Source organism: Bidens hawaiensis, unplaced genomic scaffold (assembly GCF_021521415.1).
Source record: "Bidens hawaiensis isolate Kalapana, Puna unplaced genomic scaffold, B.hawaiensis_p1.1 tig00011171_1, whole genome shotgun sequence".
NCBI classification, from domain to species: Eukaryota; Viridiplantae; Streptophyta; class Magnoliopsida; order Asterales; family Asteraceae; genus Bidens; species Bidens hawaiensis.
In genome coordinates, this window is record NW_027491865.1 from 645988 (window position 1) to 658957 (window position 12970).

Here is a 12970-nt window from a genome sequence, read left to right on the forward strand (position 1 = left end):
CTCCTATTGGGCTACTACTAAATTCACCATATCTGGATACACTCGTCTTACGATTTGGGAAAAACCCTCACCTAAGGCCAACAGCCGTGAACGCTCGCCCGAAGGAATGACATTGCGGTGAGATAAACTCGTTCAGTTAACAAGGATCCAACTAGTAAAAGCCATCTGTCTTTCGATCCGGAAAAAAACCCTCACGTAAGGCCAATGCCAGTGAACACTTGCACGAAGGCACGACAGTGTGTATAAAACCCGTTCAATTTAAGGATCCAACTAGTGAAAGCCACATACTCTCCTAGTCTCACATTATCACACTGGTGTTGCTGAAACAAAATGCTTCGAGCATGAATCGAACTTCGATTAATGAAATACCGAATCTCTCCCTTATTACTCCATCACTAGCTCATTGACATTTCCTTAACAATTTAACTAAACTAAATCTCCATTCACTTATTAATTTTCAAACATCTTGTTCGTTGATTGCAATTTTTGTTCTTAATAAACCTTTTTTTTTCTGCATAACATAATAGAGGGGAAGGTTCATGTACAATTTAATCTTAACATGAGTATGTAGGAAATAATGTAAATTTATTTAAAAATGCGAACGTAAGAAACAATACCAACTACAATACCAATCTACATAAACAATGACTTATAATAACAAAGAAAATAACCTAAAAATTACAACAAAAGAATCAAAATCAAGAACAAAATAATAACAGCATATACCAGCAAATACTTATAACAAGAAAAGAAAACATCTAATAATAACAACAAAATATAAATATGCAAATACTTATAACGTCTCATAATCGAAAATTAGCAAATACGAACAAAAATAGCAGCAAACACCTATAAAAATAAACCTAATCATAACAACAAATTGGTTCTCACCGTTTTTATGTTAAAAATAAAATGTATTTGATCATGTTTCTAACACAATATTATATTACTTGTTTACGTTTTTTTAATAACGTACCAACAAAATTAAAACCGATATGTATTAAAGGCGAAGCAACTACTTATTTCATCATTACTGTGTGACGGTGATATTTAAATATTTTTGATTGTGGTTACTTGTCAATAGACTTGGTTCAGTTGGTTGCATACAAAGGTGGCACTAGATTAATGTCGGACGTACGAATGATGTTGACCAATACTTAACAACTTTAATTGTTTTATTGTTTTGACCTTGTTGTTACCCCTTTTAGTTTTTATAATGTAACAAATTAAACGTATTTCAAATTTTAACACACATATATTACCATCAAAAGGACCCAACAAAAGCAATCGAATTAGAGAACCGTGAAAAAGATAAAATAAGTTTATATGTGCGGTTTTGAATACGTTTATACATACGGTTAACCAATTATTATTAGTATTCTCATATCAAAATCTAATGATATATTTTGTTATGTACACAAGTATTAGAGATTTTACCTTTAAGTATAGAAGAACGAGAAAAGCAGTAATAATATAAAAGTAGAGATATGTTTGGTTTTTATAAAATGAGAGAGAAATTTAGAGAATAATAATTTAGTTAAAATATAAAAATAAAAAGAAAATACTCCTGTATAAAACAAGATAAACAAACTAAAGAGGATATTTCAATGGTATTTGTTTTCTTACCATGAATTATGTGAAAGTAAATAATGGCATAATGCAATACCCACATTTCTTCATTTAAAATCCGTTTTGTAAATATGTCTCATGCATATTTGTTCCTCGGGAGACCTGGTGAGCGACGATTCAAACCGATCCAGGCCTACAATTTTGAAAAGAAAAATAATTAAGCGCACTCATATTTTTACTCGTGATAAATTATTAACAATTTTCAGGTGCCGCACTGGTGTTATGGTAAACTATATTATTTTCGTTTTTTAAAAAGGATTTCAAATGGCGAGTCATTAACAAGATCACACCACATTAACTACACTTAACACAAAAGAATTTATTTAAATACTAAAAGTTGTGCAAACTGCAAACGAATGCATTATTTTCTAAGATCATTAAACTGGGCCCAGCCCTTGTAATACCATCAGATGATATATTATTATTTATGAATAACTTCTCATGGGCCCACTCTGCTCTTCAAAACCAATTTCATCCCTCACTTGTTCCCAAATCTCACACTCTCTCTCCGGCAATGGAACCGCCGTGGACCGCCGACGACATCTCCGACGACCTCCAAAGCATCAGCTTCAACTCCACCACCACCACCACCGCCACCGAAATCAACCGCAGCACTAGCTCTAGCTCCGAAACCACCTGGACAACCACCACTTCCAAACACTCCATTCCTTCCGGCTTTAAATTTAAACCCGGTTCTAGCTTATCATTCACTGATCTCCGGTTCATTCAACGCCTGGGTACTGGTGATATTGGGTCTGTTTACTTATCGGAGATTAAGGCTAATAATAATAATAATAATAATAATAATAGTTCCTGTGATTTGCCGGCGGTTTTTGCGGCGAAGGTTATGGATAAGAGGGAGTTGGCGAGCCGGAATAAAGAAGGGCGGGCGAGGACGGAGAAGGAGATTTTGGAAATGTTGGAGCATCCGTTTCTACCGACACTATACGCGTCGCTAGAGTCGCCGAAATGGTCATGTTTGTTGACGGAGTTTTGTCCCGGTGGGGATCTTCATGTTCTCCGTCAACGTCAGCCGTTTAAACGCTTCCCTGAATCCGCTGTCAGGTTAGAAGTCTGTTTATTTGTTTATTTAATAAACGAACGAATATGAACAAGCATATATATTTTGTTTATTCATTTAAATTTTAATTAATATAAAAAGTAGTAATAAAATAAGCGTTTATTAAATAAACAAACGAATATAAACATAAGTTTTCGTTTATTTATTTAAATGAATGAACATTAAAACACGTTTTGTTTGTTCATTTATATTTGTTTGAATTTAAATTATAAACAAATATTAATAAAATAAGTTTTTATTTAATAAACAAACAAATATAAATATAAAATATGTTCATTTAAATAAATGAACGAACATCAACAAATCTTTTATACGTTTAATTTGTGTTCATTCAAATTTTTGTTAGTAACAAAATAGAAGTTTATTTAATCAACGAACAAATATGAACAAAAAATTTTCGTTCATTTAATTATATTAACTTTCGTTAACATACGTTTTGTTTGTTCTATCATTTAAAATTTAATCAATACACAATAACACAAATAGCTATAAAATAACATATTCATAAGTCAATAAATCTGTATGGTTTAAGTTGTGGTCCGGTATTTCGTTTAAAAAAATCAACGGCCGTTAACGTCCCGTGAGTACGGGACCATATAGGAAGAACCTGCAAGGGACCCGCGGTGGAACACCGTGTTATGGTAGACTGGTCCACACCTGATGATTTAAGTTAAGTTAAAATTAACACACCACATCGAGTATAGTATAGAAGAAGATAGTGGAGAGACTCATGGGCTTTGATTACATTTACACATGGGTCGAGTACACGTGAGTTCGTGTACCTATTTAAAAGTCAAACTTTTACAGATCTTGATTGTTGCAACGTGGGTCATACTTTGGCTTCGTCTAGGGTTTAGTAAACGGGTTTAATTAAATGAAATTATTATTTTATTTCATAATCATTTAAATGAATAGTTTTAACTTTTTTTTCCTTTCTAGAATATGGTATGTTATTAACAGTGGGGTGTACAAAACCGAAAAATATCAAACCGAATTAGCTAGAACTGATGGTTTGGTTTTGAACTTTAGCAAAAACCTAAATATTGGTTTTGGTTCGGTTTTGTATTTTGTTAAGAAATGAAAAAACCGAACCGAACTGAAATAATCATAATATCTTAACCTTATTCAATAAAACAAAATCTACTGACGACCATATTTGTTTAGTTTTAAAATATGGTTAATTATAAATATATTTTGTTGCTACATTTGTTAATAACTAATAATGCTAGTACTTTTAGTTTTGATTTTTGATTTTAATGCATCTTTTCTTAACTTTTATTATTTTAAGCCCAAATATTCAATATTATATTAATCATTAGTTTAAAGAAAAAAAAATATCATGCACAATTTCAATATCTTGGGTCAAGTGTTTTTTTTTTGCCCAAAATGTTTTGGCTCGATTAGCAAAACCGAAAAACCGCATCCAAAACCGAACTGAACCCAAAAACCGGAAACCGAAAAAACCGAAACCGAACAGTTTTAAAAAATCATAAAACCGAAAATGTGATTTTTGGCTCTGTTTAAGTCAATAACCGCACCGAACCGCATCACACACCCCTATAAATTAATATATGTATCAATGAGCTTGCATCTACATGAGATGACGGAATATAAAATTACAAGATTAAAAACATACATGACATTTATAAGATATATCTAAAGTCTAAACTATTGGTGTCGTCCTGATCTCAAACTCGGCTATTAATTATTTAATTAACTTAATCTTATTCTTGGTTCATTTCACTCACTTTTTGAATAATTTTTCAAACTCAAACTCGTTGGATTTTAATTGTCTTTTATGTATACTTTTAGCTTTAGTTTAATGACACACGAGAAGGAAAGATCGATGTTAAATTTATCTTTGTAATATATTTTAAACAACAAGTTCACCGTTATTATCAAATGTAAATACTTTTTTTACAGTCCCGAAAAAAAAATTTTTTTTGGATTTGTCTATCAAAGGACCCCAATAATATTATTGCCTATAAGGTATAAATCACCGACTTTTCAATTATATAAGATTTTATAGGGAAGTCAAAGATACAAGACACCTACAAGCTAGCTAGTGGGTAGGATTATTCAAACTCATTTACGTACAATAAATAATTGTTGGTTGTACATAACTACTACTAGCATTTAACATTTTCATCTATAGATCACCACACCTTAATTCATTATTTCCATATAAGTATTAAATATCAATTATAAACCACATTAATTCTCTTGTCTCTAATATAATACTTTTGACACCAATTATGTGATGTATATGCCATCTTTCTAGTTAAAAATCAAAGTTTTAATTTTTAATTGTAATCACTTGATTCAATGTATTAATTTCCAGGTTTTACGCCTCAGAAGTGATTGTTGCTATCGAGTACCTTCACATGCTAGACATTGTTTACCGAGATCTCAAACCCGAAAATGTCTTGGTCCGATCCGACGGTCACATTATGCTAACCGACTTCGATCTCTCCTTAAAATGCGACGTCACGGCCTCCACCCCGGCTCAAGTCTTCTCCGACAACAACGGGCCTAACCCACCACCACCCAACGCCTTCGACCCACCCAAAGTCACATCCTCTTCATGCATCCTCCCAAACTGCATTGTCCCATCAGTCTCATGTTTAAAACTATCCAAACGCAAAAAGAAGAAAACCGGGTCCCACAAGGGCCCACAATTTGTCGCTGAGCCGGTGGACGTTCGATCTATGTCATTTGTTGGGACCCACGAGTACCTAGCGCCCGAGATTGTTTCGGGTGAGGGGCATGGGAGTGCGGTGGATTGGTGGACGCTAGGGATATTTATGTATGAACTTTTTTATGGTGTAACGCCTTTTAAAGGGGTGGATAATGAGTTAACTTTAGCTAATATTGTGGCTCGGGCTCTAGAGTTCCCTAAAGAGCCTGTGATTCCGTCTAGTGCGAAGGATTTGATATCGCAGTTGCTGGTTAAGGATCCCGTGAGGCGGTTAGGGTCCACGATGGGGGCGTCGCCCATTAAACACCATTCGTTTTTTCAAGGTGTGAATTGGGCTTTGTTGAGATGTACAACACCACCGCATGTTCCGCTGCCGTTTGGTCGTGAAGTTGTGTCAGATGATAGTTGCTCCGATAATCCCGTGGAATATTATTAGTATCATAATTAGTGTGGAATTGTGTTATATTTTGTTAATCATACTAAAATGTAATTTTGTTACTTCCACTTGTGTTATGAAAAAAATCTAGTGTATCTAGCCTACTTATAATTGATTTATCGTCTTATGTATTATTATTAGTTTTTTTTTTGTGTCACAAGTATATTACAATTCCTTAGCGAACCATGTTATTTTATTTAAAGTGCAAGTATGGGTGATTATGATTAAGATGTGCTAAAAAATCATAACTTTCATTTTGGTTTCAAAAATTAGATTACTTAAAAACAATTTAAAAGTTATGATTCATTAAAAAAACAAAAAAAAGAGGCAAAAATTAGGGAAAAAATTTGATTCGTCAATCTTAGAAAAAGAAATAAGAAAAGTTTGATCGTTGAGTGACAAATTAAAAAAGGTTTATATATAACAAATTATAATAAATATGAAGCGATTTCATGTTTTTTATAATTTAGGTGTGAATTTATAGTATTGTAAAAAATATGAGGTATCAATAAATAATATTAATATACCCTAACAAATTATCATTAAATGAGATTTTGAACAAATAAAAGTTGAAGGTAAATAAATTTGAAAAATTGCTACAAATGAGACTCGGTTAGCCAGTTCAGTTATCGATGCAAGTTGAAACCCACTGATCAAAATTAAGACTGTTCAAGGGTATTTAACTAGATCTATTGTGGAAACGTTTTCTGACTTGACTGTTTAAATTACAATAAAAACTTTTTTAACCATGTGATGGTATTTTATGCAAGCATGTGATTAAATATAAAGTTGCATAATTATAAATTCTACAAAAATACTATGCACTAATGAAAAAATATTATTTGGTTGGACAAAAAAAAAAAACACTTAATATTTTCTCTGCAGCCAAACTTTGATCCTTGTTGAGGTTTTGGGTCCGGTTGCATCCAAGAATTGACAGTACAACTTGAATCATTATCTTGTCATGGAGGGAAGGTTCGAGAACCACAAGTTTATAGGTCGAATCAATCCATTAGTTTCAAAAACCTGTTGGAATATCTTTGATGGATGTTACTAAATAATACTTCGTCGTCATGTTAACAAACACATGTTTGGATTACTCCTCTCGCAGGTAGATACGTCTCTCATCAATCTCCTCCATGTTGGTGTTACATCCAAACTGGAAATATGGGCATCAACATAATTACATAATACATAACTAGAAATATGTATTATGGGTCAAAGCGTTTGTTAGCTACTAGATATTGGCTCGCTAAGCTCAAACCTAACTTAAGTTTGTTTAGTATTGAATGAGGCCGAACTTGGGCTTCATTCATCGAGTTCAAGCCGATACGCGTGACCAAACATATATTTATATAACCGTTAATATTACATACAAACATATAATAAAAGAATAAAAATATGTATTGTGTTATATACAAAAACTATAACTAAAATACATATAAAAAACTACTCACAAGTCGAGCTTGAGTTTTAAATAATAATTGTCTTTTAATATAATAACATATCTTGTATTAATTTTTGAATGACTTTAAAAAAATAAGTAAAAGTAATATTAAGAAAATCTAAAATACTCTCACAATCAGCAAGGCACATAGGGTATTTTCTGATAAAAAAAATTAATTATACGTTAGTGTTAGATCGCTTAAGTGTTCCAAAACTGAAATCGTAGACCATACATCAAATTTACGTCCCAAATTCGTAACCTGATCGCCCGTTTTACCATGCTTAATATATATAATCATAAATTAATCAAGTGCTTTATGTTAAATATATGGCACATGTTTATTTGAGTCTAAGCAAGTTGCTTAAAGTTATATGGACAACTCATTGCTTCTTTTCAGGGGTGCAATTTCTAACTTACTTTTTAATATAAAAGTATTTAAAAGTTAATAACAAAAACAAGACAACAAACATCAAGAACATGCCTGTCATATGAAATACCAAGTTGTGTCGATCGATCTTTTGTACTATTGTGTTGGAAGAATGAATAATCCAAAATATGTATTGTTTATTTCCGTTTGTTTAAATGGATTATTAAACACATCAACAAGTGAATATGTCAACGACCATGGGGCAAAGAAAGGCATGTTTGTGGTTGAAAGAGAGTTGAAGAGGATATATACCTAATGACAGGGGCAGCCACCACCATCCATTGGCGGTTTAAATTCGTCCCACCATGTGAATCTGTTCCCCGCGGTGGTGCAATGGTGGGGTTTGGACCATTTGTCATCTATCTTAGGTTGGTTTGAAAAGAGCCAAACAGAAACATCATACTCAATTCAATATTATCATAATTTAAATTATATTCACACTCAATGATGGGTTCAAACTTTAAACCATTTTTAAGCTAAAAGCCTGGTTACAACCGGATATATGTAATTCGGCCCATATCAACATAACGTGTCTTTTTAAATTCTGCGCATCATCCGGAAAATGTTTTATGTAACATTTGTTTTGTGTAATAACGTGAAATTCCTTCATATTTATGATTGTCTTTTGTTTCCTGTCTTAGTATGGTTGTGACGTGATGTGTTGTGTTGCATGTTTTGATCAATCGTTAGCACCATTATAAGTCAAGTGCTGCTTGGTTTGTCGTCATCTTGAAACTTAACCTCGCATGGTGAGACATTGTTGATGTGCATTTTGTTCAAGTAGAGCGAATTATTATACCTTAAGACAAGATATGATACTGAGTTCATAATACATTTTGAAGGTACTTATCTCGATATGTGTTCATAAAAAGCGTTTGGTGGTTGATGAAGTTGCATATCAAGTCCTAAGATAGTCTCATTCCACAACAATTGTTGTTTTCCTAAATAACAGATTCGTGAGGTCCTCGATGATGGTCGTCTTTCTTCTGCAACTTTTTACATAATGTATTCTATTAGAAAAGATTTGATACAAGTATCCTCCCAACTATTAGCAATGTCACTCGTGTACAGTGTGCCTTATGTCACCAGATTATCATGTCTTATATGTGCAAGACAACATGGTTCAAATGCAGCAACACTATATGTCTTGATCACCCCCACCCATCATGCTTTAGCAGTCGTACTTTTTTTCACACTACAGAACATGTATCATATATGCAAAATAACAATTTCCGGAGAGATTTGAAAAGAAAAACACTTCATTAAAAGGTCATAAGAAACCTTTCCAAGTTCTAACAAAATCCAACATTTGATCATAAGACTTAAAAATCACTAACAAAAATATAATATCCAAAAATGACAAGAAAATGCTTAGTATGAAGATCCTTAGTCAAACAAACTGAATCCCATGTCCTGCAAACCAAATCAATAAAAAAAAGTCAGAAACTTGTAACAAAATAAAAAAAACTTACATTTACAAACCAAAATCAAAACTTACATCATCTGAAACTTCCTTCTCTTCTTCTTTCTCCTCTTTCTTCGTCTCAGCAGCATCGGCTGCGGGTGCAGCACCACCACCAGCTGCAGCAGCAACTGCAACACCACCGCCGCCAGATGGAACTGAAGCCAACTTCTCCCTTCCAGATGCAATCAATTCAGTGATATCCTTACTCTCAACTTGTGTCAAAAGCAATTCAAGTTTGTCATCATCTGCATCAGCTCCAACTGCATAGCACAACACAAGTTCCCACCATATGAGTACAAAAAGCATTTTACAGCACTTAAAAAGTGCATACATACATTATGCTAAAACAACCATTCCAGTTAATACTCACAAATGCATATATCAAACACAGAAACTAAATTCCATAATCACTTGGTTGTGTGCAAACATGGTCATAAAAACTAAAAACCCCTCCTAGGCTACAATTAAACTCCTACTAATCACTAGTCCATATCCCACCAATTAGTTGCTGATTAATCGATATTTCAAAAAACCAGACCAACTTTTTATTTATTTAAATATTTCAAAAAAAAAGATCCAATTACAATAGAGAAGCAAATAAGCAGGCAACAAGCTGCGCTGCCACCCCTTTTGAATGGCAAAACAGATCCTACTAAATACAAAGTTATAATTCTTCAGCGTCGGGGGCAAGGGACCCAATGGTATTGACCAAAATTGAAACAACTTTACATAAAATTTGGTACACATTTGTATAATTGAAAAAATACAAATAAATTCAAATCCAAACTAATCACTATTAACTAGTCCTTACCCCACCGCCCGACTACACAACACTATGTGCAGATATACAAAGCTAACAACCTCTTAAATATAAATTAATACAATGTATGTTTCCAGTTACCAAATACTAACTAACATTATCATTAACCAAAACACACAATTTACAAGTAAAAAATATATGCAACTTATAACAAACAATGTATTATTAGAATCTAATAGTAACAAATAGACATCAAATTCAATCATCAATTTGAATAATAATAAAAATAATAATAATGTTGTAACTAAATTGTTTAACTACCTGAAGCAAGGATGTTCTTCAAATCCTCAGCAGAAGGAGTTGTGTTACCTCCCAAAAGAGTCAACAAGTATGCAGCAACAACCTTCATTACGCTACACAAAACCAAAACAAACCATTTAACAAACTAGAAGCTTGTTGTACTGTACAAATGACTGAGACCTAATTAACTAATAGAAGATGATACCTGTGTAATGAGTTACCGCCGCTCGGTGTTTTGTTTGGTTATTATTATTAGGGTTCTAAAGCAGGGATGAAACCCTAACTTTATTTATAACAGTTTGGATACTGTTTGTGGGCTTGGTTTTTGGTGAGAAGTGGGCTGGCTGGCCTATTATGTATGTGACCGGCCCATTCATCATAATTACTTAATTAGTCTGTCTTAGAGGTGCACAAAATACTCGGTTTCGGACCCGACCAAGAACCGGTTCCTATCCGTACCCGACCTGCGGGTAGGATTAGGTATAGGATTTCTCCCCGGAGCCGTACCCGGAACCAGAACCGGAAATACTCGGTCAAAATCTGACCCTACCTAAAACCTGAAAAAAACCATGTGGAACCGGTCAAAATCCAGTCAAATATCCCACTACACTCGGAACCGGTTCCTACCTTGACCTAGTTTTGAATTTGTTGACCATACCCGAAATCGGTTTCTACCCGGTTCCCGAAAATGCCCGATTTGTGCATCTCTAGTCTATTTTTTTAACTTATTTTGATAGAAACAAAGTTATGAAATAATAAGCTTACCCAGTGTTGTAATTGCTAGTTGGGTGGTAGGGTGAGGACTAGAAATTAATCAGTGACTAATCGGTACGTTTACGACCATGAGTTTGACATCACCACTTTGGTGGGTGGTCATGGAGGTTTTCCCAAAGAGTTTCTTTTTTTTGGAGTGGTCAGGGGTTCGGGTAACGAGTGGGGGAAATTTTCCAAAAGTACTTTTCAAGGACAAAACTGTATTATGTTTGCTTATTCTAATTGGATTTGAAACACTCGAAAACCGAATTCTATTTTTGAATTATTGAATGAATTTGTAGCTAATTCGAATTTAGATTATGAGTTCCTCGAGTTTATGATTTTTTTTATCCCCATACTTATTTGAGTTGTATGTAAATTTTTAATTTTAAAAAATATCGCTTCTAAATTCATTTTATCGGACTTTTCAATCATTTTTTTCATAACGAATTTACAAACCCCGATATTGTTACTCTAATTTGAATTTTGGATCATTGAATCAGATTTTTCGAATCTACTTTGAGTTTACGTTCAATTTGATTAACATTAGGAACCCGAAAATTACCATGAAAACTTAATAATGATATATGAATCATTAAAGAAAAAGCACAACATGCAGATTACATGGTAAACAAAGTCACCCTAAGACTGCATAATGGGGCGATTAAACAGGGTGATGATGACGATATTCAGAAGGAAGAACCCCCCTCCCCCAGGCGATAAATGGGGCAATAAGAGGGGGAGGGGGTTGCTTTTAGTCCCCAAAGATCTCTTTGAAGAATATTATTATTGTGTTGTGTGTGTGGTATATCCATATAGAGGTGCACAAATCGGGTTCAACTGGAAAACCCGAACCGATTCGAAACCGGTTTTTTCACACCGGGTTGTAAAATGGCACCGGTTCCAATCAAGAACCGGTTCGGTTCCCGACCCGAACCGATGCCCAGATATGCTAACTTTTAAGAACCGGGTAGGGTATGAACCGGAACCGGTTTTTACGTAAAAACCGGTTCCACCGGTTTTTTTTGAAATTTAAATATTATAGCCGTTAGGAACCGGTTCCAACGGCTATATAGCCGTTTTTTGACCGTTGGAACCGGTTTTTTAACTATAAATAGGTTATTTTTTTACTCTAAATAGCAAGGTTTGTTTGTGTACTTGTTAAACCACTTCCAAAACTATAAAACACACTCCAAACCACAATTAACCTTAAACCGACAACAAATGGCAACTAATGATGACGTTGTTATGGTGATCGAAACAACAAGATGCCCCGATGTTTGGGTTCATTATGATTTGTGTCTCATGACCGACTCACATGAGTTGGCACGTTGCAAATATTGTTCGAAGTTTCTTAAAGCAGGGTCCAACTCGACATTACGAAAACATACGAATAAGTATTGTCGAGAGAAAAGAAGTTTGGATGCTAAAAAAACGGAAGTGGGAGAGTCGTCCGGCTCTACAACCCAAAAATAAGTATTCCCGGATTAAAACAACGGACTTTGTTTTTTATGTTTTAGTTGTTATGTTTAGTATCGTTTATGTTTTAATAATGTTTGTAAGTTATTTTTTAAATAAATAAAATGTTCGTCGTTATTAAAAAAGTAACAAAAATTAATCATGAGTAACAAAAGTAATTATAATAAAACAAATCAAAACTAAATATTAGTTAAACAAGTTACAAATAATTTTACCAAAACAAATAATTACAACTCTTCTTCGTCTTCATTCTCGTTTTCACCCTCGTCTTCGTTATCGGAAGAAACCCCGTCCTCCGCCTCCTCATCATGAATATGACGCTCTATTGGTATTTCGTCTTCAAAGTTCGCCTTGTGTTGTACACGATCCACCGCATCCAAATGGTCCTTTAGGCAAATGCAAACCTCTAAAGACTCGGGAGTTAGTTTTGTTATTCGCATAGATAACACCCTCCCACTAAGAGAAAAAACCGATTCGGAAGCAACCGTTGAGGCT

General features: G+C 33.9%; 2 protein-coding genes across 2 annotated transcripts; one reads left to right on the forward strand and one right to left on the reverse strand.

Annotated features, from left to right (window-relative positions):
• The first annotated feature begins 2110 nt into the window (after positions 1 to 2110).
• On the forward strand, positions 2111 to 5971 carry LOC143537288 (protein kinase G11A-like). The gene is made up of 2 exons (XM_077031084.1): positions 2111 to 2694; positions 5052 to 5971. The coding sequence occupies exons 1-2, from the start codon at positions 2144 to 2146 to the stop codon at positions 5842 to 5844; spliced, it is 1344 nt and encodes a 447-aa protein (XP_076887199.1). The 5' UTR covers positions 2111 to 2143; the 3' UTR covers positions 5845 to 5971.
• A 3112-nt stretch (positions 5972 to 9083) lies between these two features.
• Positions 9084 to 10548, reverse strand: LOC143537289 (large ribosomal subunit protein P2B-like). The gene is made up of 4 exons (XM_077031085.1): positions 10449 to 10548; positions 10265 to 10356; positions 9217 to 9443; positions 9084 to 9131 (listed from the first exon to the last, which is right to left on the reverse strand). Exons 2-4 carry the CDS (start codon positions 10350 to 10352, stop codon positions 9105 to 9107), a joined length of 342 nt encoding a protein of 113 aa, XP_076887200.1. The 5' UTR covers positions 10353 to 10356; positions 10449 to 10548; the 3' UTR covers positions 9084 to 9104.
• Between the last annotated feature and the right edge of the window lie 2422 nt (positions 10549 to 12970).